We start from the raw sequence: 25,946 nt of genomic DNA, 5'->3' as shown, positions 1-25,946 counted from the left end.
TGTTGAAGCACCTTTTTCAGTGACTCTTAAAATCGTACCTGGTTGTTGTAGCTTCTAGAGCCGTTAAATTACTTTTATCTCTTTACGTGGCAAGTAAATCTAGGTTCTGATTTGGCTTTAGAAGTACAAATTGGTGTCAAGTATCCACTGTGGTTGCATGGTTAAAAAGATTCTGGAAATCCTCTGGTGGATTACTGGGCTTGTTAGACACATTCTATGCTTGTTTGTAGATATTTACAGATTTTATTTACTGCAGGGAGGTAAGGACCTGCCCTGGTTTTCCCTAGAGTGAATACAGAAAGACCAGCCTGTCAGAGTGGAAAGGATCAAGAAGCCGGAAAACTTGGATTATAGGAGCAATTAGCAAAGTGGTCTTGGTACCTAATCCTTTTGTGCCTCATTTTCTCATCAGTGAAATAGAGATGGAATCTGCCAGGCCTACCTTACAGAGCTGTTGTGAGGATGACAGAGTGCTCTGTAAGTTGGCTTCTGTGCCAGGGACATTTACATGCTCTATGCACATCTTCAGTGTTTGTGAGAGCCATTCGCAGCATTTTTGTATCAAATTAATGTTTTTCAATCTTTAGGATTGCTTAAAAATATTTTCTTTCTAGCTTTTTCCAAGTTACCATGATGCTTTGTTAATAAAAATCAATACTGAGCATTAATTTTGTGTCAGGCAGTAAATGCTCTACATGTATTAACTAGTTTAAGCCTCACAGCAGTTTTGTAAGGTAGGTGTCTGTTGTTACGCCCATTTTACAGATAAGGAAACCAAGATGGAAGGGTGTCAGTAAAATATCCTATACGAAAAAGAATTAACATATAGTATTTACTTTGTGCTAGGTGTTTCCTGAGTCCTATTTCTTCTTCACTGCAATCCTGTGAGGTAGGGTATCATTTTCTCCAAGGCCTAGATGTAAAATTATTTAACCAGTTTGCTCAGAATTGGGAAACCAAGATTGGAATTCAAAGCTGCCTACTCTAAAGCTTGTGCTAGTACCACCATGAGGGATGATTTCATTGTATCTCCCAGCTTTATTTGGCTTTAAATATACAGAAGGATTTTTAAGTTGCATCTGGGTTCAGTAGAAATCAGTTAGTGATGTCTAACATGGGAAGGGATCAGATAGTAGAAAATTCCCACCATACCTTTGCAATCCCTGTATCCCCTAAAACCACAAGAGTCAAGAAGTGAGAGTACAAATGATTCCCTGGTTTACAGTGGTTCAGCTTACAAATGTCAACTTTATGATGATGTGAAAGTGATACACATTCATATATTTTTTTTCATTCATATATATCATATATATATTTTTAATTTTTTATATATTTATTTTAGTAGGCTCCATGCCCAGCATGAAGCTCAACATGGGGCCTGAACTCATGACCCTGGGATGGAGACCTGAGCTGAGATCAAGAGTCATACCCTTAACCGACTAAGCCACCCAGGCATCCCAAAAGTGATACACATTCAGTAGAAACCGTAGTTTGAGTTTTGAATTTGGATCTTTTCCTGGGCTGGCGATATGCAGCATGATACTCTTGGTGCTGGGCAGTGGCAGTGAGCCGCAGCTCCCAGTCAGCCACATGATCACAATGGTGAACAACTGATACATTTGAACTATTCTGCCCCCACCCAATCATTCTGTTTTTCACTTTCAGTACAGCAGTCAATAAATTACATGAGATATTCAACACTTGATTATAAAATAGGCATTGTCTCAGATGATTCTGCCCAACTGTGGGCTAATAATGTAAGTGTTCTGAGCACATTTAAGGTAGGCTAGGCTAAGCTGTGCTGTTGAGCATTTTCAACGTACGGTATTTTTGACTTACGTTGGGTTTGTCTGGATGTTAACCCCATTGTAAGTTGAGGAATATCTGTAGAGTATGTTAAGGGCCATCAGAAGCTTCAAGAGGGGCACCTGGGTGGCTCAGTTGGTTAAGCGACTGACTCATAATTTTGGTTCAGGTCATGATTTCAGGATCATGAGATCAAGTCCTGCATAAGGCTCTGCACTCAGTGCAGAGTCTGAGATTTCCTCTGCCCTTCCCCCCGCTCTCGCTCGTTTGCACATGCTCTTTCTCTATTTCAAATAAATACATAAAATCTTAAAAAAAAATTCTTACAGCTCAATGGTAAGAAAGAAAACACAAATAAAAAGGAAACTTCAACAGAGCTGCCATGATGAGTCTGTCTCAAGCTTCTGTTGTGAAATGTACTATTGAAATAAAAGGAAAAGCAAATTGATTCTTTAGAATTTGATGTGTAGCCTTTGGAGTTATTTTTGTTGCTTTGGGAGTTTTGGTAACTAGTTCTTAGTTTAAATCAGTTTTCACTCTACCCAGTTGGCATTGATAATTTAGTTTGTAATTCTAGGGCAAAACTTTTTTTTCAGAGTGAAATCTAATTTTTTTTTTTTAATAATAAAGTTTACTGAGTGGTAGTACAAAGCTCCCGAAGAGGGAGGGGACCTGAGAGGGTTGTCCTGAAATCTAATTTTAGAATAGTTATGAGAGGGACTTATGGTGTTTTGACTGATTCTTTATACACTTTCTTTTCTTAGCCATGCCCTCCATTCCTAAATTTTGGCCAATACTTTTGGTAAATTAAGTCGTAATTTGAAGATACAGGCAGGATAATTCTGCTTCATTTAATCTTTGCTTTCTTTCTTCTGGCATTTAGCAAGCATATACGAGAGCAAGATATTTGTCAGTTTTATTCACTGTAGTATTCCAGAGCCTGTAACAGTGCCTCAAAGATGGCACTCAGTAATAGATTTATGTTGAATAATATATGAATGCAGTTATCTGTTTTGTTGATACTTTGATTGATCTTGTGTATTCAGCAAAATTTGTGATGCATTTTTATAATTCTTGTTATAAAAATGCCTTGTACTGTTACCTTTACATGTATCAATGCTGAATACCCCAGTGTTGTAGGGTCCTTCAGAAGAGGGACTGTGTCTTGCACTTTGTAAATATCCCCTCAACACCTGAGAGAGTGCCTTGAGCAAAGTAGGTGTTCTAGGAATGAATGAGTACTTGTGAATAATTAGAGGACCAGAAGTATGGTTTGATCAGCTGGAGACCCAACAATCTGATTTTTTTTTTTTAAGATTTTATTTATTTGACGGAGAGAGAGACAGCCAGTGAGAGAGGAAACACAAGCAGGAGGAGTGGGAGAGGAAGAAGCAGGCTCCCAGCAGAGGAGCCTGATGTGGGGCTCGATCCCAGAACGGTGGGATCACGCCCTAGGCCGAAGGCAGACACTTAACGACTGAGCCACCCAGGCGCCCCAACAAGCTGATTCTTTTAAACATCTCCAATAACTACAGGAGGGGGCGGGAGGGAGAGTTTGCAGTGGAGGATTTAAAGCTTTTGGAGCTCTTTTGGAAGCAGTCCAGGAGGGCATATATCTGTCTTACTCTCACTCCAGATGAATCGGACAAAGGGTGATGAGGAGGAGTATTGGAACAGCTCCAAGTTCAAGGCTTTCACCTTTGATGATGAAGATGATGAGCTCTCACAGGTAGGTTTCCATGAGCAATTGTTGCAGGTCACAACTTCTCCACAGTGCCACTCTCAAATTCCTTCCCCTACATCCTCGGTAAACTGGCTTTTGACTGTGTCTCCATTAGGCTCAGAAATGTTTTGGGTCATATCTTTAGAAAAAGCTTCATAGAGAAGAGCCCTCAAAAAAAAGCCAGAGGGATTGTAAAAACCAACTCCCTGCCCTTTTTACTTTTATTCTTAAGGTGATTTATTCCTTTCAGTTTCTTTTTTTCCCCTCAGAATCCCAAGTCTTTTATCGTGTGATGTAATTTGTTAGTTTTGAATGATGAACTGTATAGGGTGTTGTCTTTATTGCATCTGTTTTACAAATGGGGAAATGGATTTAGTTTTGGAGAGATGGATAAACTCAGGTTTACACAGCAAGTCACTGTCAGGTATATGATTAGAACTTAAAAGCAGCTTTAATTTCTTCTAACTCTTGCCACTGGACTGCGGTGTTGGCTAAAAAGCAGTTGGTTTTCTTGGGAAATATCTAGCAGGCTAGGCTTTTGATTGCAGAGGGTGAAAGTGTTGGCCATCTTAAGTCCCAATTGCTCAGCCTCCTTGATTGTCAAAGAGAGAGGTGGGAAGTAGTGATTGCCTGAGTGCCCTGCCTTATGTCCCTTTGCAGTTAAAGGAATCCAAGAGAGCAGTGAATAGTCTTCGCGACTTCGTGGATGATGAGGATGACGATGACCTGGAGAGAGTCAGCTGGAGTGGGGAACCTGTGGGAAGTAAGTAGAGGAGGCTGTAGGTAGGGTTTGATATTCAGGGTTCTTGTCACCAATGAAGGCCCCACTTGCTTATTTCGTTAGTGCTTGTTCGGAAGGGGAATGAGGGTAGGCTATTTCTAGATGAGCATACATTTGGAAATTTAACCCCAGAGGAAATTTGAGGAAATAACAGCGGTAGTTCCCATATGGCTCTCTAGGTCTGCCATCCTCGAGCTAATGCTTGGTTGGCTATTTTGGACTCATTTGGGATGCTTGTTAAAGTTAGGTTCCTAGGCTTTACTCCAGAGACTGATTCAGTAGGTCTTGTGGAGGTGGGGGGGTCTTAATTTATAATAGGTACTGCAGGTGCTTCTAATATTCAGTCATATTTGGAACTGCCGGCTTAATTGCTCATAACTGGCTGGCAGGACTGACTTCCTTAGCCACCAGGCCTCACTGTCTAGCTGTTTTATAATACCACTTAACACCTTTGCAGAGTCCATCTGATTTTTAAGAATATTTTTAAAAATTTTCTTAATATAGGAAATACCATCAGGATTGAAAATCAAGTATTTTAGGCATACAGTGTAAAGTTTCCCTCCCACACTGTCATGCATCTACTATTCTCAGTTCCTTCTATTCCAAAACACTGCTGTTGTTTGCTTCTTGTGTGTTCAACTAAAGATTCTTTTTACATTTGGAAATGCATATAGGAATATATATTCTTATTCCCTTTTTTACTCCAGTGGTAGCATACTTTATACCTGCTCTTTTCACTTGGAAATATAGCTTGGAGATCTTTCTATATCAGTACCTAAAGAAGTTTCTCTTTTAAAACAGCAGCATAGTATTACATTGTATAGATTTTCCATAACTGATTTAACCAGCCCCCCCCCTTTTTTTAAAGATTTTATTTATTTATTTGACAAAGCAAAAGAGTACAAGGAGGGGGGGACGGCAGAGGGAGAGGGAGAAGCAGGCTCCCTGCTCAGCAGGGATGTGGGATTTGATCCTAGGACCCCGGGATCATGACCTGAGCCAAAGGCAGACACTTAACCGACTGAGCCACCCAGGCCCCCCTAACCAGTCCACTTTTCCTGAACTTTAGATAGTTTCCAATCTTTCCTGGTCTATATAGCTATCAATAACCTTGTTTCCTGCCGAACGTGAGTACGTGAAAGATCAATTTTTAGAGTGGAATCACTGGCAGAGGGTATTTGCATCTCTATGGGGTACATGTTGCCAGATTGTTCTCCACAGGGATTGTACCAGTGTACTCCCACCAGCAATGTTCGAGTGTTCCTGTTTCCCCACGGCCTTGCCAGCAGAGTATTATCAGACTTTGGATCTTCGCCAATCTTACAGGGGCCAGTGGTACCTCAGTGTACTTCACTTTGTGTAATTCTCTTTTTAAGTATGAGCTTGAGCATCTTTTCATATGTTTAATAGCCATTTTAATTTCCTTTTCTGTGATCCATTTATTAATTTCCTTCGCTCCTCTTTCTGTTGATTACTCTATTTGATTTTATCCTTTCTCCCTGCCCCAATTTTTTAAGTCCATGTCAGTAAGGGACCAGGGCCTCTGGTGAAAAACTTTCAGTGTATATTAGAATGCTGGATGTCAAGGATTATTTTGGATGAGAATCACTCACTTAGCTCTTATTATCTCATAGGTATCTCATGGTCCATCAAAGAGACTGCTGGTAATAGTGGGTCAAGCCAGGAGGGGCGTGAACAGCTAAAGAGCCGAAACAGCTTCTCCACCTATGCGCAACTACCCAAACCTGCTTCTACCTACTCCCTGAGCAGCTTTTTTAGAGGTAAAGAGTGATGGTTAAAAGGACAGAGAGTCCTCTTTTCTTTTCAAAAAACCAGTCAGGCTATAATTTTCACTTACTCTGGAGGAAAAAGATTATTGAAGGATAAAGAATTGTCTTTGGAGCTGGCAGTTGGGGAATAGAAATGGGAGAAATGAGAGAAATTCAGGGGGATTAGACTGGGTTTCAGGAACTGATGAACAAAACTGACATTAGCTCTGTGGCAAGTACTGAAGAAATTTGCGTAGGTCAGAATTCCTTTCTGCCCCTGTGGATTGCTGTTGGGAACCCTTGTGCATTGCTAGTGGGGATATAAAATGATACAGCCACTGTGGAGCACAGTATGGCTCCTTTAAAAAAGCCAGACATACAAGGATAGACACTGTATGATTCCATTTCTGTAAGGTACCTAGTATAGTCAGGTTCATAAAGACAGTAAAATAGTGGTTACTAGGGGCTGGAGGTAAGGAGGCATGGGGAATTACTGTTTAATGAGTACAGAGTCTCAGTTTGGGATGATGAGAAGGTTCTGGAGATGGATAGTGATGATGGTTATACAGTGTGAATGTACTCACTGCCACCGAACTGTACATTTAAGGATGGTAAAAAATGCTAAAGTTTTTTTTCTTTTTTTTCTTTTTTTTTTTTAAGATTTTATTTATTTATTTGACAGAGAGAGAGACAGTGAGAGAGGGAATACAAGCAGGGGGAGTGGGAGAGGGAGAAGCAGGCTTCCCGCTGAGCAGGGAGCCCGACGTGGGGCTCGATCCCAGGACCTGGGATCATGACTTGAGCTGAAGGCAGATGCTTAACAACTGAGCCACCCAGGCACTCCAAAAAATGCTAAAATTTATGTCATGTATATTTTACCACAGTTTAAAAAATTTTCCATCCTGACTGTGTTTTTCGTGGAACCTCAAATATCTGAAGTTGAATGGAGGTTTTTTTTAAGCCTTGAGTTCCCATATTGCATAAAAAGTTCTATACATATTGCATCCTTAACCAAGTCTGAAATGGCTCCGACTTAAACTATTGACCTCTTCCCTTATATGTTCTTTACCTTCAGGGAGAACTAGACCTGGAAGTTTCCAGTCCCTTTCTGATGGTAAGCATTGACCTTCTGCCCTTGATTGCTGTAGGAGATGTTACTGATATGGGGTACAGTCTGGGAAGCCATGGGGGACAGGTGGTAATTAGATGGAATTTCTTCTGAATCTACCACCATTATTAAAGAAATTTTCTGATACTGAGTAAGGAGGTCAAGATCATTCTGGCTATAGGAGCAAGGGGTGACTTCTGGGGTGCTGTCTTTGGGGAGGAGCTGAGATCTACTTTGGGCCATAAAGATGCCTAAGATGCCTTGGGACCTCACAAGTTAAAAAAATGTGTGTGAGAAGGAAGCAGTAGAGGAAAGGATTGACCTGAGGATGGTGTCCTTCTGAACCAGCTGCCTGTTCTTTTTTAGCTCTGTCGGACGTGCCTCCCAAAAGCTATGCTCCAGAGCTGGGCAGACCCAAGGGGGAGTACAGGGTGAGTTGTATCTTACACTGGCGTGACACTTCTCACGGTTCAAAGCACTTTGACATACATTATCTTGCTTGATCTTCCCAACTTTTTGAGCAGCTATTATTTTAACTTTTTTGTAGATAAGAAAACTAGATATCTAAACATCAGGGCTTGCCTTGGGTCTTACAACTATTAAGTGGTGGAATTGGGACTCACAGTCTATTTTCTCATCCTGTCCTAGCACCTTCCTTACCCATTATACTGCCTTTTGGAGGCTGTACTTTGAAACATTTGATCGTCGCTGGGGTCTAGAAGCTTGGTGGAGCTCATATTCCCAAGAAGCACGTAATGAAGCAAATTAATTCATAAGGAAGAAACTGTATCATAAGGTTCAGAAGAGAAACATGTCTCCCTCTTTCCTTCTGTCTGCAAAGACATTCATTAGAATCCCAAAATGTGACTAATTATATCTAGGGAATGAGATCCTGAACCAGTAAGCATAGGGTTTTGTCAGTGAGTTCTTTCCCTCTTTGCATTGTCCCTGTTCTAATTCCTTCAGAAACTCAGAACAAGACCATCCCTGTTCTTCGTTTTTGTTTTTGTTTTTTTCATTGATTCCCTCCCACAAAATATTTCCCTATTGGAGAATAAAAATGAGTTTTAGGTGAGGAGCTGGGACACTGATAATTCTGATCCCTTAACTTCCTGCGATTTATGTGTTGCTAACATTCCAGGATTACAGCAATGACTGGAGCCCCAGTGACACAGTGCGACGCCTCCGGAAGGGCAAGGTAGGGTCACTGGAGAGAGAATTCTTGTGGGGAAAAAATTTGCAAGATACATATATTGTAAAGGATTTTTATCCAGAATATATAAAGAACAATGATTATCTTTAGTAAGATAAACAACCCAATAAAAAACTTGGCACAAGATTTAACCAGTTACATCAGAAAGAAGTTACATGAATGGCCAAAGAGCACTTGAGAAGATCTTCCACATCAACAGTTATCAAGAAAGTGTGAATTAAAACTGTGAGATACTCCGGGGATGTACTGTGTGGTGACTAACATAATACAATAAAAAATCTTTAAAAAAAAAAAAACAAAAAACTGTGAGATACTACTATACAGCCGCTAGAGTGGCTAAATTTAAAAATATTGATCATACGAAGCATTGGGAGGCCAGGAGGAGCTAAGCTCTCATACAGCAAGAGCAAGAAAGTGAAATGTTGAAACTACTCTGGAAAACAGTCTGGCAGCTTCTTACAAAGTTAAACATACACTTAATTTTATTGCTAGACATTTACAATCCAAGATAAGTGAAAACATATGCTCAAAGACTTATACACAGGGGCATCTGGGTGGCTCAGTAGGTTGAGTGTCTGACTTTTGGTTTCAGCTCAGATCATGATCTCAGTATCCTAGGATTGAGCCCTGTGATGGGCTCGCTCTGTGTGGAGCCTGCTTGTCCCTCTCCCCCTGTGCCCCCCCACTGTGTGCACACTTTCTCACATGTGCTCTCTCTCATTCTCTCTCAAATAAATAAAATCTTAAAAAAAGACTTGACACAGATTTTCACAACAGCTGTATTCATAATAGATCCCAAAATGGAAATAACCCAAATATCCTTTAGTAGGTAAATGGATAAATGGTGGTATGTCCATACAATGTAAACTACTTACCAGTGAATAGGAACAAACTAGTAGTACTCACCATCACATATAGATTCCTCTGAGAAATGTGATATTGAGTGAAAGAAGCAAGATGTAAAAGAGTTCATATTGAATGATTCTATTTCTGAAATTCTGGAAAAAGGAAAACTTCAGTGACTGAAAGGTAAGTGGTTGCCAGGAGCTAGGGATGGAAGAGGGGGGTGTTGACATCAAAGCTGACAAGGGAACTCTTTGGCGTGATGGAGTTCTGTATCTTGATTGTGGTCGCAGTTACATGGAATTTTATATGTACTTGTCAAACTCACTGAACTCTACACTTGAGTAGATTATTAAAAAGAGAACGAGTGATCTCTACCCTTTGGCTTTGGCAAGACTCCATCAGGACTTCCTTGCACACTAATTCTGTTCTTACTCTGCCAGGTCTGCTCACTAGAAAGATTCCGCTCCTTACAGGACAAGCTACAACTCCTAGAGGAAGCAGTAAGCATGCATGATGGAAACGTCATTACTGCAGTAAGTTGTGGCTTTTGTTTGTTGTTTGCTTAATTGTTGTTTTCCTTAGTTTCTCAAAGTCCAATCAGCATAGGACTTTAACATTTTAGGTTCAATGTCTAGTAGAGATCCTGGATTCCTCTTGAAGTGTAGGATTCTCAGTAATACATGCTCTGAGGCTCAGCTGGCAGGAAATGCGTTGTCTGTGGAACTCTTGATAATAATCAAGAAGCAGCAGGTTGGCTACTCTGTTCCAAAAATCTGAGGGGGTCCTGGGCCGCTCAGTCAGTTGAGTGACTGACTCTTGATTTCAGTTCAAGTCATAATCCCAGGGTCGTGAGAGCGACCGCCACATGGGGCTCTGCGCTCAGCGGGGGGTCTGCTTGAGAATCTCCGTCTGCTTCTCTCCCTGCTTGTGTGCATGTGTGTAAGTGCACATGCGCGTGCTCTCTCTCTCAAATAAATCTTTTGTTTTAAATATCTTTTTTTTTTTTTAAAGATTTTATTTATTTATTTGACAGAGAGCGAGAGAGGGAATACAAGCGGGGGGTGGAAGAGGGAGAAGCAGGCTTCCTGCTGAGCAGGGAGCCCAATGTAGGGCTCGATCCCAAGACCCTGGGATCATGCCCTCAGTCAAAGGCAGACGCTTAATGACTGAGCCACCCAAGCACCCCTCAAATAAATAAATCTTTAAAAAAATAAAAACAACAACAAAAAAGTCATCTGAGGCAGGAGAGGTGTGAGAGCAGTCTCTCCCAGCGCGAGATGTCTCTTGCCAGTATGGGAATGGGCAGGTGGACCCCTCTGAGACACAACTCAATTCCAGATGTCTATCACTTGTCCTTCTATCCCATAGAGAAATCTGTTGTCTGGACGTGCCAAGATTCCTAATGAGTCGCTTACCTCATTCCTACACATCAGGAGCTCAGGGCAGGGCTTTGTATTTGAAAGGTTACTCAGGGTAATTTATTCTTTGTTCTCTTTTCCTCTAGGTTCTGATCTTCCTGAAAAGGACACTGAGCAAAGGTGAGCGTGAATTGAAAGAAATCTTCAGTTGACAAGATGCCTGCTACATTTGAAGGGAGAATGGCATTGTGGCTTCCATGCCAGAATTCACCACCATCAGCTCTGTTTCAGAGACAGCTGGGGTGGCCTAAGACTTCAGAGTGTTCATCTCATCTCTGAGGGCAGTTGTTCATCCTGTAGGTTGATAACTATGTTAACTCCAAAGCCTCCATGTTTACTAGGCAGACAGGTGACTATGTTGGTTTGAGGACCTCAGCGTCCATGCTAGGTGCCTGTTGGTTGGGTTGGTGAGAACCGAAGGCTGACTGAATGGCCAGGAGTTGCGCTGGACCATCGAGTGTGTTGGTGGTGGGTTGAGCCAGAGGAAGGGGTATCATAAAAATCTGCCCAGCTGTTCCCTGCTTGTGATTGGCTTTGAGGAGATATTTGGAATGTATGAGGAGGGAGACCAATTTCACACTTGAGTAACAGGCTTTAATCTTTCCTCACCTAACTTCTGCCTGCCTGCCAGAGATCCTTTTCCGAGAGCTTGAGGTGCGACAGGTCGCCCTGAGACATCTCATTCACTTCCTTAAAGAAATAGGGGATCAAAAGCTGCTTTTAGACCTCTTCAGGTAAGAACTGATCATCTTGTCTGTAAAGTTTACTAAGTACTTTATTCAAAGCTCTCTGGAGGATACAAAGAGAGAAGACACGGTCCTTTTTTGCTGTTAGGCGAGATACTGAAACGTGATGGGATAACTAATAATGCACCTCAGCCTGTGATAAAATGAGAGTGTAGCAGGTGGTTAGGAACTAGGCCATGGGGTCCAGCATACCTGCATTGAATACTGGCACCATCGCTTAGTTCATGGAGTGACCTTGAGCAAGTTGCCCAACCTCTCCAAGCATCGGTTCCACATCGATACGGACGGAAATGATGATTCCTACCCTACAGGTCATGAAGATTAAGAGTTAGTGTGGGAAAAGCACTTAGTGTAATGCCTAGTCTGTATTATTAATATTTTTAAGCCTTGTATTATGCAAGACCTAGAATAAAGGTATCTTTTATTACTTGGTCCCCAGTGATGCCAGTTGGAAGTACAATGGAAGAGCAGAAGAAGCAAATAAAATTTGCAGTCAGGATACCCAAGGAAAGCCTCATGGAATTGGTTAGGAATTGAGACTAGGTAGGAATCTGATAGGTGGAGAGGCAAGAGGTGGGCATATCTGCCGGAGGCCCCAGGGGAGGGGAGTGTCTTTTACTATGTTTTCCTTCTTTCCCTGTCTCATTCTAATCAGTAGAGACTGTTTCCTGCCAGTAGATTAAAATGTATATCTATTATGTCCTTTCTTCAAAGTCAGGGAAGGGGTTGAAACCTCTTTTTAGGCTGATTATGTGGCCCATGTTACCCAGTTACTCCAGTTACCCAGTGACTCCGCCACAGTGATAAGCTGTCCCAAAGACAAAGGTGGGGAAAGCAGATTACCTGGTCAGGGCCAAGATTACAGATGGTTAGCCAGGAATTTGCAGAAGACATGTTCATTGAGGCAGGCTGCTCCCATCCTCAATTCCCTCCCTTTATTAAGCATCACCTCTAGGTCAAACCAGTGATTTAATTATAGTGGTCCATTCAGAATAAGAAGGAATCAGAAGACGAAGTCCTTGTTCTCCAAGACCTTACACCATTGGGAGAGACAAAGCTCTTTCTACATTGTACATGAAAACAACGGAGAACAATATAGCAAACCTGTCTCCAAGATTGTACTGACAGAGAAGTGTGCTTTAGTCTTTCCAAAAAACCGTGTAAGATTACTGTGGACTACGGTTTTGTGGCAGCTCTGAGCCTTTCTATCAGACCTGTTAACATTACAAAGTTATTAGTGTCCTATAGTGCCTTCTTGTCCTTGCTTTTCACTCAGCTAGAGCCATCAGGGGAACAAGGATATCTGATCCACCATGTGATTCCAAGAGGTTGCTGGTGGTAGAAAGTTTAAGAATAGGAGGGCTTACTCATGTATGGAGACAAATGAATTTGAATTGTGTTTCTCCTAGAGCAGCCATCCTATTTTGTGAGGTTACATTGCCACACGTCAATAGATAAAAATGCCCTGCTCCCTTCTGCTTCTTCCCAGGTTCCTAGATAGAACAGAAGAGCTTGCGGTAAGTGTGGCCTTTGTTTCAGTTGGGGACCTATTTAACAGAAATCTAAGCCAAAACCCAGTCTCCGAGATCCCAGACTAGTTAACAGTTTCCTTCCTTTGGTATTGATTGCATCCAAAAGAGAAAGGCATCTGGGAAGCCTGAAAACTTAATACAAATGATGTACTGTTTCTTTTTATATGCTCTTTTGATTGAGCTTATGAATAAATATTTTTTTGAAGAATGAATAAAAACTGGCCTGGTCAATTTGTAATTTGTTTTTTAGTTTCTAGTTGTTTTCAGTTCCTGGTTTGTAGGAGCTTTTGGGTTTTGGCTTCCAATAGTAGAAACTGTTGTAAGTTAAAAGGAATAAGAAACCAGACAATAGGTCAAGAAGGAAGATAGGTCAAGCTGGTGGTGCAGCCAGTACACATGCGGCTGAGAGCTCAAGGACTGAGTGTTTTTTGTTTTTTTTTTAAGATTTTATTTATTATTTATTTGACAGAGAGATAGAGACAACCAGCGAGAGAGGGAACACAAGCAGGGGGAGTGGGAGAGGAAGAAGCAGGCTCATAGCAGAGGAGCCTGATGTGGGGCTCGATCCCATAACGCCGGGATCACGCCCTGAGCTGAAGGCAGATGCTTAACCGCTGTGCCACCCAGGCGCCCCAAGGACTGAGTGTTAAAACTGATTTTTGGCAGATTTTCACCATTACAGAATAAATTCCTGGAATATAAGAATAAAGCTGAAATTGTACCAAACATTTCATTATACTGCTAAAACCGTAGTGATCCGCTTTTGAAAGTTTGCCGTTATAGTGCAGGGGTTAGAATTCCTCAGGACTGTTCCTTTAGTCACTGCACCACACGTTTGTGGTGAGATCAGTGTTCGCGTTCAGCTGGCACATCTAATAATCGTGCTAATCTTTGCACAGCAGAATGTAATTCAGGAAAATGTTTTTCAGTAACATTTTGTAAAAGGAGCTTGTACTTAATATTCAAGGCATGGGAAAATCTTAGAATCTTTATCATAATCTACTGAAAATGACTGGCAGTCTGTAGCAATCATTTGGAAAAGCTTTTGTTGACATTTTTAATCTCCATAGATTTGAAACTGTAAGAAATTTTCTTCATACAGCATTCTTACAGAGTTTGTTGTTTTGAAGTTCGATTAGTGAAAGTAAATGTGTTTTGGGTGACTCATTTTCCACTAAAACTTTTTTATTTTCTTCCCTTCTCTATTATTTTTGAATTGAAGATAATTTATCATGCACACTGTTGTATATAAATTTAGAGTTTTCCAACCTTACGAACTTGAGAATTGACAAAGTTGGTAATTTGCTTTCAGTTTATCCTCATGGAGGGGGAAGGTTACCTAAGTAGGACTTTGTTGAAAGACTTAAGGCCAAAATGGAATTGGACAATAAAAATTAACTATAGCTCTTAAAGATTACTTTCTTTGATAGTAGGAATGATCATATGCCAGATATTTTATGAAGATTAGATTATGGTATAATCTCTATTCATTTACATTTTTATGTACTTGTTTCTAAAAGTATATACTGTCCTTCCTAAAGTCAGTTCATTCTCTTAATATTCATATTAACTGTCAATCTGTTCATTTTTTAATTCTTGGAAAGTTTTTTTTTTTTTTAAGACTTTATTTATGAGAGAGAAAAAGAGAGGAGGAGGAGCAGAGGGAGAGGGACAAGCAGACTCCGTGCTGAACATGGAGCCCAACGCCAGGCTCGATCTCAGGACCCTGAGATCATGACCTGAGCTGAAACCAAGAGTCAGATGCTTAACCAACTGGCTCCCTGATTCTTGAAAAGTTTTTAATAATTGTACATAAAATTGCAGCTTTTACAATCATCATTAATTATTGCATCAGTTAGTCCTTGTAATAATAAATAGCGATTTAAACTTGCAGTTCTCTTTTTAGAATTCCAAAATAGAAAGCACATAAGGAGATTTTCTTTCAGAGTTATATGTAGAACCTGTAGTATTTCAACATGAATCTTTAGCAGGTGTCAGCAGTGAATCAGAGGACATGGCTTATTCATGTTACTGATGTTGTTACTTATTAGATATTTACAGGATCATGCTACCATTGATCATGTGCAAGGTCAAAGGTGCCAAAAATAATGTTGAAGTAAGCATTTAGTTTTTGGCCTTTCAGAGGCTAAGGCTGAAGCAAAAACTGGTTTTAGTTAAATAGTGAGGCTGACACCAAACTTTGGAGTAAAGCTAGGTACTCAACTACTCAGTGCTTCATTGTAGGCTAGCACTGTCCAGTAGAGCTTCCTACGATGATGGCAGTATTCTCCATCTGTGCCGTTGGATATGGTAGCCACTAGTCACATGGTGAAATGATTAATGTAACTAAGGGTCTGAACTTTTTAATTTAACTTAATTAATTTAAATGTAAATGTAAACCAAATGGGAGTAGTAGTTACTGTATTGGATATTGTAGTTATAGATAAACCAAAGAGTGATTTTGAAGATTTTCTTTTTTTTTAAGTAATCTCTACACCCAGTGTGGGGCTTGAACTTAGAACCCTGAGATCAAGAGTCACCTGCTGTACTTACTGAGCCAGCCAGGTGCCCCCAAAGAGCAATTTTGAATTACTCTTTCCCTCTCCCTACCTGCACACCCATCCACACCCAGAGGAATCTCTGGTAATGAAGAATTTAGTTTGTTAAGGATGGGAAGTCTACTTACATAGCTACTTCACCCTTCAAAGGAGACAAAATAGACAAAGTAGTTCAAAGCCTTTCTTTTATTTTTATTTTTTTGTAGTTGTCTCATTATCGTGAGCACTTGACCATTCAGGACCCTGAGAAACGAAAAGAATTTCTTAAGACCTGCATTGGGTAAGCATGGGGGAGAAATGTTAAGTATAAATATTCTTACACAGAGGACTAAGGAGACTAAATGAGGGTGGAGTGGATAGGTAGTTGAAGGAAAAGGCTAACAGTGGGTCATAAAAGCATCATTAAATGTGGTCTCATTCAGTGATTCCAGACATTAATTCCCCAGTAGAGTTTTCACTCATGGGTAGTAAATTGAGAAAAATAAAGGTAACGTGAAGAGTTTTTTCTGTAGTTAAATTTATCTAATTTAGAAGACTGCAATTCTGGGATTTTTTTTTCGTCCTCTCTCTTCCTTTTTTGGGGGTAAAATGGGATGTGATTTTTTTTATGACTTTATATATTAAGATAAAAAGGTTGGCAACGCTTTAGTTTCCGTAGTATTTTCAGTGTTACTGGTCCCCGAGACCCCAAAGCACAAGAACCACTGATTCAGTATAGGTGTTCATCCAGGATATAAGTCCCTATAAAAACCAGCCCCACATATTACTCTTCCAGTGATGAGCACTCACTGCTCTTGGAAGTAGCTTCTTCTATTGTTGGACAGCCTTCATTATCGTAAAATACTTTGTTATATTGAGCTGAAACTTGCTTCCTTCTATTGTTCAAGACAGGCATAGAGTCTACGCAGTAGGCCTTAATCCAGATTCAGTATTCACAGTTGCTTTAGTCATTCCTCATGGGATAGGAGTTCCAGGATTCACATTTAGAAATTTGTCCATGCAGTCCTTAATTTTAACATTATCAGATACTGAGCTATGTCATAGTGGCCTCTGGTGAACAAAGAGAAAAGTTGGAAGAAGGAAGTAACTGAAACCTATTGCTGTAAAAATTGGCAGTGGCTCTCACTTACCTGGCACAGTGTAACTGAGTTTCAGAATTCTTCTGGGAGTGAGTGGAGTACGGGACTAAGGCAGCACTTTTAAAGGAGAGATCTGTGAACCGGAAGCTTAAAATCTGGCTTCTATTCCTGCCCTTACATCTTGGTTTACCACGTATGACTTTCAGGCAAGACTCTGTTTGTCCCTCAACTTTTTCATGTGTAAAATGTAGTGTTGAAGATGGGACGCTTGATATCTGGGTAGATGTGTGAGATCTTTGTCAGTCTATACACGTACCGCTGTGCCTGGTAGTTGAATTTTACCTTATTCCTCTGCAGTAGGAAATGGCTAACAATTTTAAGCACCCCCTAAGGAGAGTTAAGCATTGACATTAAGGCAGGACAGGAACCACAGGGCTTCACTGGGACGTGGATCATGGGCAGTCGGCTAAGCTCGCTCATTCACTAAGTGACTCGTTCACCAAACATTCACAGTGAGGAGAGTTCTAACTCATTCCTCAGCAGAACCACTGATGACTATATATTTTGTGGACTCTCAGGATCCCTCTTCTTCTTCTTCTTCTTCTTTTTTTTTTTTTAAGTTTTATGTTTTTTTAAGTAATCTCTGAACCCAACAGAGGGCTGGAACTGACAATTCTGAGATCAAGAGTTGCACATTCTACTGGCTGAGCCAGCCAAGTGCTCCTCAGGATCCCTCTTGAATTGGCAAAACCTAAAATACAAAATCCCAGCCAAAGGTCTATTCTGTTTTCTGCGTTCTCTCTCTCTGCCTTTCAGGGATGCTCTAAAGGTGCATTGAGATCAGATTTGTGTAGTGCCGTGACCCTCTTATGCTTACAGTGGTGATTTGGTTTAGTTGGGTTTGTTTCTTGTTTCAGTAGAGAAAGAGGTGCTAACCTTCTGGCTCTTTACCAGCTTGCCATTTTCAGCAGAAGATTCTGCACATATTCAAGACCATTACACTCTCCTGGAACGCCAGATCATTATTGAGGTTAGACTCCTTGTCTCTCCGTTTTCTGCTTCAATGCCAGTGCTCAGTGCCATTCAGCCTCTAGGAGACCTCTATACTCTGCTGTATATGTCATTTCCTGTTACATTCTCTAAGAGCCTTTCATTTCCTCTTTCCATGATAGCCCTTTTCCCTCCATTGTTCTCAGGCATCCTTTTTCTTCTCACTTGCTATTAACCTGGAAGTGTTTTCTCTCCCTCCCAGAACTCCCATTTCATCCTTACTTTTCCAGTCTTCCTCCATTCAACATGGATCTATTGTCATTTTATGGATTTTAAACTCCCCTGGGCTATCCTGGGCAGTTTCTCTCTTTCTCTCTTGCCTCTTTCCTAGGATGGGAAGCACAACTGCTGTAGTATTTAATATTTCTCTCCTGCCTCTACTTTGCGGACATTGTTTTTTTTACTTGGTTCACTCCGCCACAGGCAAATGATCGACATCTAGAATCAGCAGGACAGACTGAGATCTTTCGGAAGCACCCCCGCAAAGCTTCTATCCTCAACATGCCGCTAGTGACAACGCTTTTCTACTCGTGCTTCTACCATTACACGGAGGCTGAGGTATAGGCAAAGTGTGAAAGACCCCACACACTCACCGCACAAGAGGAAGATAGTGTGAAGCCAGTTATTTCAGTGTGCTCTGAACAATGGGTGTTTATAGTTCTTGGGGAGGTCCACCTGGAAGCTTCCCTGGCCTTCAGAAGGGGTGAGCTGAGGGAAAAAGAGTTTTGAAAGGGCTTGTGTGGCTTCTGGTGAGCTGGCAGGCTAACAGAGCACGTTTGGTCTCACCAGTGCTGATCCCACAGCAGTCCCTGCTCTAAGGTCCATAATTTCACATGGATTCACTTGGTATAAAGAAGAGCAGCAGGGCGTTAAGTATTTGTGGGTACTTAAAAAAAAATGTTTCTTTGAAGAGGTTTGAGTTTAATGATCATAGGCGGGAATAATCATAATGATCACAAGATTGGCATAAAATTGAGAAATATGCCATACCTATTAATCCAGTCTTGTTTAGCCAAGTTGTGGTGATATCCAGTTAGACCTGGTGGAGTTTTTCTCTTAAATTAACTTCTGGGTTTAAATGGCTACAGAGAGGAATGTACAATGTCTAGGTAGTGGAAAGAAAGTGTCAGATTGGGTGGTATTTGGGAAAGTCAGTACCAGTAAAATTCCTTCTCCACTTTCTTCCTAGGGGACGTTCAGCAGTCCAGTCAACCTGAAGAAGACATTTAAGGTAGATATAAATTGGCCAGTGTTTGGTAAAGTAGTATCAGAGTAACTGCATGGAGTAGATATTGCTTGGTAACCCTGCACGGGAAGTCACTTGCTAGTCACGGTTAAAGGTAGAAAGGAAGGAGTGTATGGGAAGTGAGGGAAGACTTCAACGGAATGGCCTGCAGCAGTGCTAGGGCTTGGGAATGAAGAGGGTCTTGATGACCTGAGAGATTTGTGTATGTTAAGGGACAGAATCAATACCAGGGAATATTTTTGCCTGTCTTTTCCAGAATTCTCCCCTGATGAATTTCTACTTCCCCTTAATTCCCCTGGTCTCTGCTTTTTAGATCCCAGACAAACAGTATGTGCTGACGGCCCTGGCTGCTCGTGCCAAGCTTCGAGCCTGGCATGATGTAGATGCCCTCTTTACCACAAAGGTGGGTGCCCTGGAACTGTCTGGTGCTGCTGGGGCCTTGCACATATCATCTTGTTACCCATGCCTCGTGGGAATCTCACATTCTAGTTACTGGTTTACTTTTTTCCTCCAACTTTTTATTTTCTAAAATGTCCAACTGAAAGAAAAGTTGAAAGAATAGTATAATAAACATACAAAAAGTCTTATTTCACTAATTTATTAACATTTTTGCCATATTTGCTTTCTTTTTTCTTTTACTGAATCATTTGAAAGTAAGTTGCAGACATCATGACACTTCTCCATTGAATACTTAAGCGTTTATTTCATTTATAACCACAGTAGTATTATCATTTTCAGGATAGTTAACATTAATATTATGATATTGTATCTATAATCTATATTCACATCAGCTCTTTAGAGTTTTTGTTTCTTTTTGTGTTTGTTTGCTATCAGGATCCAATCAAGGATCTTGCATTACTTTGGTTGTCTTGTCTCTGTTTATATTTTAAATATCATTTTTTCTATTACGGGTTTGAGAATTTTCTGTTTTTCCCCTTTGTTAGGTTTTTGTTGTTGTTGTTATTTGGGTTTTTGTTTTTTTAAGATTTTATTTGTAAGTAATCCCCACACCCAATGTAGGGCTCAAACTCACAACCCTGAGATCAAGAGTCGCATGTTCCACCTACTGAGCCCACCAGGTGCCCCCTCTTTTTTGGTGGTGGTTGTTGTTAGTTATTTAGCTAGCTACATTGACTACCATAGCAATACATGTCTGCGTCAAAATCAAACACTGTATGAGAGCATAGACAGTCAAATTACGTGAAGTTCCTTGCCCATTGTCCACCTGCTCCTATCTCAGTCCCTAAGGCAAATACTCTTAAAAGTTTGATGGGTAGTTTTCCAGACTTTCTCTCATGAATTTACAAATACCTTTATATGAATATAAACACAGAGGATAGGATTTTTTCTACCCGGGTAAGTTCATACTACAAGTATTATAAGTAAATTGCTTATTTCATTTGGCCATATTTCACAGACTTTTTTCTGGCTGTAGATCTAAGAACTTATTTCATATTTCTGACTCTTTTTCCACCCTCTTAAATTCCTTGACTTTTCTGAAAAACTCATTTCTCTTTACTTCTGTATCTCCCACCTCCCATCCATCCATGCTCACCACCATGTTATTCTAGTCTGACCGTAAAATGAATGGTCACAAAGTGTGTTGAGTCTGTCTTGCCTAGCTACTGCTGCCCCATCTTCCCTTTTCAGAACTGGCTGGGCTACACTAAGAAGAGAGCACCCATTGGCTTCCATCGGGTTGTGGAAATTTTGCACAAGAATAGTGCCCCTGTCCAGGTAATGGCTCCTAAAGAACGTTGGGTACAGGATCCTCTAGGAGACCTAACTTTTAGCCTCTTACTGGTCAGTGGTGGGAGACCTGAAACGGGCTCTGGTCTTATCTTAAAGATAACAAAATGGCTGTAGTGGACCTTGAGATAGAAAAGGGGAGGGAGGGAAGTTCTCCTCTGCCCTTTAGAAGTAATCCCAGACTGCCCCTCCCTGAGGAGCATCTACTGTGTTTAGTCCGTGTGAAGCACTGACATATTATTCAAATGATACAAAAGGAGAGCTCAGTGAGAAAGAACATCAAGCAGCAATGAGCATAGCACCCGATCAGATCTAGAGCGCACCTGTTGTTGGCCTGGGCATCGAGCTGTAGGCTAAGGCGGAGTGTGCTCTTCCCATCCCTCCTGGGTGAGCACAGAAGTACTGCAGGCAGTCTACCTCATTCCCCATTGCAGAAATAGTACTATGGTTGATCATGGGAATGGTAGACATCAGATATGGAACTCTTGGCTTCTTCAGGATTTTGTTGTCTTCCCTTTACAGCTCTTTGTTTTATGGGTCTGGGAGTCATTAATCAGAAGTACCTTTTCCCATAGATATTACAAGAGTATGTTAATCTGGTGGAAGATGTGGACACAAAGTTGAACTTAGCCACCAAGTTCAAGTGCCATGATGTCGTCATTGATGTGAGTCCCTAAGAAATGAGAACCCTGAGTTAGACCATTAGTGGAGAGCGGGGGATTACGATATTCTCTGTCCTAGATCCTGAGGTGCTTTCAGTTTCAACCTAATAGACAAAATGATCTGGCAAGAATTAGTTTGGAAGGAGTTCTGTATTATTTTCCCAGTCCTTTGATTGATAACCTCTGCTTTTATAAATTTGTTGCCCTCACGGAATTCACAGAACTGAATCCAGCCACATAAGCTGTGTAGATTTCTCTTCAATAGGAAGTTCTGTAGTTGTTTGACCCCACTGTCATTGCACTATAGCCCCTCAGCCTCTCCTTGAACCTTGGTGCCATGTTGGGAGTGGCAGAAAAGAAAGGCCCTCATGGAGAAGGCTGATTGGAGGTTTTATTGTGTCTGTTGGTGTATAGACTTGCCGGGACCTAAAGGATCGTCAGCAGTTGCTGGCGTACAGGAGTAAGGTGGATAAAGGATCTGCAGAGGAGGAGAAGATCGATGCCGTTCTGAACAGCTCGGTGAGCAGCTACAGCTTTCTTCAGCAGTCCCAGGAGACGGTCCTCACAATACCATCAAGTATATATTCCCAAGGCCTGGATGGGGTCACAGTTTGCTGAGTGTCATGGATAAAAGGATCTCCTGTGGGCCTAAGGATCTGAAGCAATGCTTGGACTAGCAGAAATTACTCCTGAGAATGTGGGATGATCCAGTGGTAACCTGGGGACCTGGGGCTGAGACTTTACATAGCACCCTGGTAATTGTTAAACATAGCAGGTAGGAGGTACTAGTCCCAGGAGTATGGAAACAACTACTGCAGAGTCAGACTATCCAGACGGTAGTTTCCTGGGGCCAGGTGTGACCTACCTGTTGGAAACAAGTGGATAAAATGGATTTTAGCTATTTGGGCAACACAGCTGGCTCATCTCTCATAGCAGGAAATTGCTGAGCTTTTTGTTAATATGGAGCTTAGCTCCCTGTTAGATAGTTTGGGACCTACCCTGTGGTCATCTGAAGCTAGTGAGTCTTGATCCTGCGGAGGGCCGAGCCTATAGAATAAGTGCCCTAAATCAGGCTTGTAATACACAGAGTGGGCCATTGGATTCACCTTCAAATAAGCAAATGCCTCCACATATTAGAAAAACAATTCTCAACTTCCCTCACCATTCTTCTTCTTCTTTCTTTATCTAGCCGTTTGCCTTGTTTATTGTATTCCCCTACCTCTCTGTAGGGGCCAGTGGAAACAGATATTGTTTGTTCTTTCCACAGCAAATTCGATGGAAGAATTAAGTGGCATTAGCAACCGTGAAACCTGCCTCATTTCTTCCTTTCCTGCCTGTGACAATAGAGAGCGCTGTCCGTTGGGAGAGTTACAGCACCACATCGCTTGGACCCATCATCAACAGGCAGTGCCTATTACTGTTAGGACAGAAACCAGCGCCTGGGCACAGACAGCTTCAGACTGATCTTCTGTCCAAGGATCATCGTCTAAGGGCCAAAGTCTAAAGCTTTGACTCATGAGGAAGATTCTCTCTACCTGGTGCTCACATGAAGGTGGGAGTAATTTCTAGATTGGGCCCATATTGGGCAAGATCTCTTTTGGTCTGGGAAAAACGACTGCTCTAGAAAAGAAGTCACCCAGACTAAGAGGTCAGGTGTCATAGAGTGGCCACTCCATTTCTCTCAGCTAATTATGACCCTGGACTTGGTGCTGGACATTGGCAGTTCTGCTCTGAATGAAGTCAGAATAGAACCAAAATGGCTCTCTCCCAAGGGGCCTCAGGAAGGGGTGCCAGGATAGCCAGGACCTGTTGGAGGTGCCTTCCCACCAGGTTGCACAGAGTTCTCCACGTAATGACACAGATTGCCCAGATGTCATGTTTCTTCAACCAGTGCCCTCTGCTGCCCTAGTCTAGCCACTGTCCGAGACTTGTGGTTCTTCTCTCACCTGCACACCGAGATGGCCTTGTGTGGGAGATAAGGACATCCCCATTATCTTTTCCTCTACTTCTCCCATCCTAGACCCATAACCTTTTATGGAGCTCAGATTCAGCAGTGCTGGAGTGCTCTTTCCTTATGCACAAATCTCATTATTTCACTAGGAGCTTCCAGAAGGTTCACCAGGCCTAAACTCAGCAGCATTTCAGATGGTTAGGATATTAAGATGGAGGCTTTAGTTTCACACTTGGTTTTCAACAGGATATTCTGTAGTACTAGCCTCCTTCCTTGTACCAATATCAGCCTCTCTTCTCTGTGACTGAACTGGGTTTCCCCGACATGCCTAGACTCATAATAAAGCTTTTTTCCTCCTTGGTGCCTTCTCGTTCCCTCCCAGTTGTTTTGTGCAGAACAATGAAATAATTGCGCTGTCTCTTGGGACCACTAGAAACCTGCCTCAGTGACTGCAGTCAGTAGTCTATCAATATAAGTCATGGAGTACTGGTGTTTATGGCAAAGTATGGCTGTGTGCTTAATGGAGCATCAAGCTGGGAGACGAAAGACCCGGCCTCTTGTCTCACCTGTACTGCTGATAAGGTGTGTGATGTTGGGTGAATCCCTTTCTCTCTGGACTCAATATCTTAACCTGTCATAGGACAGTGTGTTTCCCTCAGAGCTTGTAGAATTATATGCTCCTGTGGAGTGGGTGAAGTGGTAAAGGAAAAGGAGATGTAGGGAAGCACACAGCAGAGGGCACCTGGGTGGCTCAGTCAGTGGTTAAAACGTCTGCTTTCGGCTCAGGTCATGATCTCTGGGTCTGATCCTGGGATCGAGCCTGGCATCCGGCTCCCTGCTCAGTGGGGAGTCCGCTTCTCTCTCTGCCTCTCTCTCCCTCTGCCCCTCCCCACTGCTTGTTCTCTCTCTCTAACTCCCAAATAAATAAATAAAATCTTTAAAAAAACCCCAACACCAACAAAGCACACAGCAGGCTTTAACGTGTGTGGTTTTCAACTGGGGACAGTTTTGCCCTCAGGAGACCTGTGTCAAAATCTGGAGATGCTTTGTTGCTACAACCAGTGAGTGCTACTACCATCTAGTGGGTAGAAGCAAGGAATGCTTCTAGACATCCTACAATGAAGGACAGCCCCCTCCAACAAAGAATGATCCCGCCCAGAATGTCAGTAAAGCAAACCTGCTTTACGGTGATCAGACTCCATCTCTTGCTCCTCCACGTTGCAATCCCAGGTAACTTCGTAGTTCCTTCCCTGATCATCCTTCTTGCTATTGAAGAAACAGGAGTTTAATTCACTAAATTGTGCCGAAGTTATTGGCTGATCGTACAACAAACCATGGTGGCTTTATTAATTAGTATTATCAGTGTTCGTTTAGAGAAGGAGAATCATTAGGATTATGTAGTCTGTCTATATGTGGGATTCATTACAGGGTTTGACTTTACTCAATTATGGCTTTGGTTCAACAGTCTCTGGAAGGTTGTCTTCGTACCTGGTGGTAGAGCTGGGTATCCAGAGGGCAGGCAGTGGGGAAGGGAAGGTGGATAAAATGTGAGGGAAAGCAAGGACAAGACAGAGCCTGTGAGGACAGACAGGAACATGTGTCAGCTCTCACTGCCTCCAGAGTTCAGGAAGTGGTGTCCAGCAGCTGGTGGCCTTTGTTGCAGAGCTGAACACAATCTTGGCCCAGGAATGTGAGAAGCTGTAGAAGGACCCAGGGGAAGTTGTAGCAATTGCTGGTCCAACTGCTGCCCCACACTAACAGGGTTGCTAACAGACAAAGTACCTGCCTTGACCTTGCAAGCGTCAACACAAACTGGCTGTTGCTTCAGTTCAACCTTCCAAATCTTGCACAAAAGTCTCTTGAGGCACACCCCAGCCAGAAACATTCAGGAAGGGAATTCTGGGAAATGTAGTTCAGCCTAACCAACTTGACATGTTACAAAGCAACAACCACTGGATCTGCATTTTGAGAATGTGTTCGTGAAGGATGAGCCTAGAGTCCACACCTGTACAGGTTCACCAGGGCTGCATGATGATGCTGAGTGCGGAGGTTTTGAACTTCTTTTTCCTTCAGAACAATAATATCACATGCAAACATTAGGATAACTACTCACTGTTGTGATCAAAGGAAGTGTTTTCTCAAATTTGGTAAGAACTTCCATATTCTTCACTTCAAGTGCTAAGATTGAGAGTGACATAAGAGCCCTCATATGATGGTCAACTAATCTTCGACAAAGCATGAAAGAATATCCGTTGGAAAAAAGAAAATGTCTTTAACAAATGGTATTCGGAAAACGGGACAGCGCCATGCAGAAGAATGAAACTGGACCACTTTCTTATACCATACACAAAGATAAATTCAAAATGTATGAAAGACCTAAATGTAAGACAGGAAACCATCAAAATCATAGAGGAGAAAACAGGTAGCAACCTCTTTGACCTTGGCCACAGCAACTTCTTACTAAACACATCTCCAGAGGCAAGGGAAACAAAAGCAAAAGTGAACTGTTGGGACCTCATCAAGATAAAATCTTCTGCACAGCAAAGGAAACAACAAAACCCAAAAGGCAACCCATGGAATGGAAGAAGATATTTGCAAAGGACATATTGGATAAAGGGTTAGTATCCTAAATCTATAAAGAACTTACCAAACTCAACACCTAAAAAACAAATAATCCAGTTAAGAAATGGGCAGAAGACATGAATAGAC

At 41.8% G+C, this 25,946-nt stretch overlaps 1 protein-coding gene across 5 annotated transcripts in view; it reads left to right on the top strand.

The window, feature by feature from the left end:
• VIPAS39 (VPS33B interacting protein, apical-basolateral polarity regulator, spe-39 homolog) overlaps window positions 1-23,596 on the top strand; it is a 36,242-nt gene extending 12,646 nt beyond the window's left edge. For 4 of the 5 annotated variants that reach the window (XM_045807735.2, XM_045807725.2, XM_087856151.1 and 1 more), the window contains exons 2-20: window positions 3,443-3,535; window positions 4,190-4,292; window positions 5,945-6,091; window positions 7,155-7,193; window positions 7,554-7,618; window positions 8,329-8,385; window positions 9,687-9,779; window positions 10,751-10,784; window positions 11,296-11,398; window positions 12,900-12,927; window positions 15,707-15,780; window positions 17,534-17,609; window positions 18,053-18,187; window positions 18,819-18,860; window positions 19,189-19,278; window positions 20,526-20,612; window positions 21,200-21,289; window positions 21,701-21,805; window positions 22,554-23,596. In XM_045807735.2, coding sequence (XP_045663691.2) covers window positions 3,443-3,535; window positions 4,190-4,292; window positions 5,945-6,091; window positions 7,155-7,193; window positions 7,554-7,618; window positions 8,329-8,385; window positions 9,687-9,779; window positions 10,751-10,784; window positions 11,296-11,398; window positions 12,900-12,927; window positions 15,707-15,780; window positions 17,534-17,609; window positions 18,053-18,187; window positions 18,819-18,860; window positions 19,189-19,278; window positions 20,526-20,612; window positions 21,200-21,289; window positions 21,701-21,805; window positions 22,554-22,574 — 1,482 coding nt within the window. In that variant the 3' untranslated portion in view covers window positions 22,575-23,596. Of the gene's footprint in view, window positions 1-846; window positions 890-3,442; window positions 3,536-4,189; window positions 4,293-5,944; window positions 6,092-7,154; window positions 7,194-7,553; window positions 7,619-8,328; window positions 8,386-9,686; window positions 9,780-10,750; window positions 10,785-11,295; window positions 11,399-12,899; window positions 12,928-15,706; window positions 15,781-17,533; window positions 17,610-18,052; window positions 18,188-18,818; window positions 18,861-19,188; window positions 19,279-20,525; window positions 20,613-21,199; window positions 21,290-21,700; window positions 21,806-22,553 lie in introns of all 5 variants that reach the window. The other variant, XM_045807734.2, reaches the window with a different exon arrangement.
• The last annotated feature ends 2,350 nt before the right edge of the window (window positions 23,597-25,946 follow it).

The sequence above is a fragment of the Ursus americanus genome, chromosome 26 (genome assembly GCF_024610735.1).
Source record: "Ursus americanus isolate L20-20 chromosome 26, mUrsAme1.1.p, whole genome shotgun sequence".
NCBI lineage: Eukaryota > Metazoa > Chordata > Mammalia > Carnivora > Ursidae > Ursus > Ursus americanus.
Note: the sequence above shows the minus strand (reverse complement) of the source record. Positions and strands in the feature narration are given on the sequence as shown.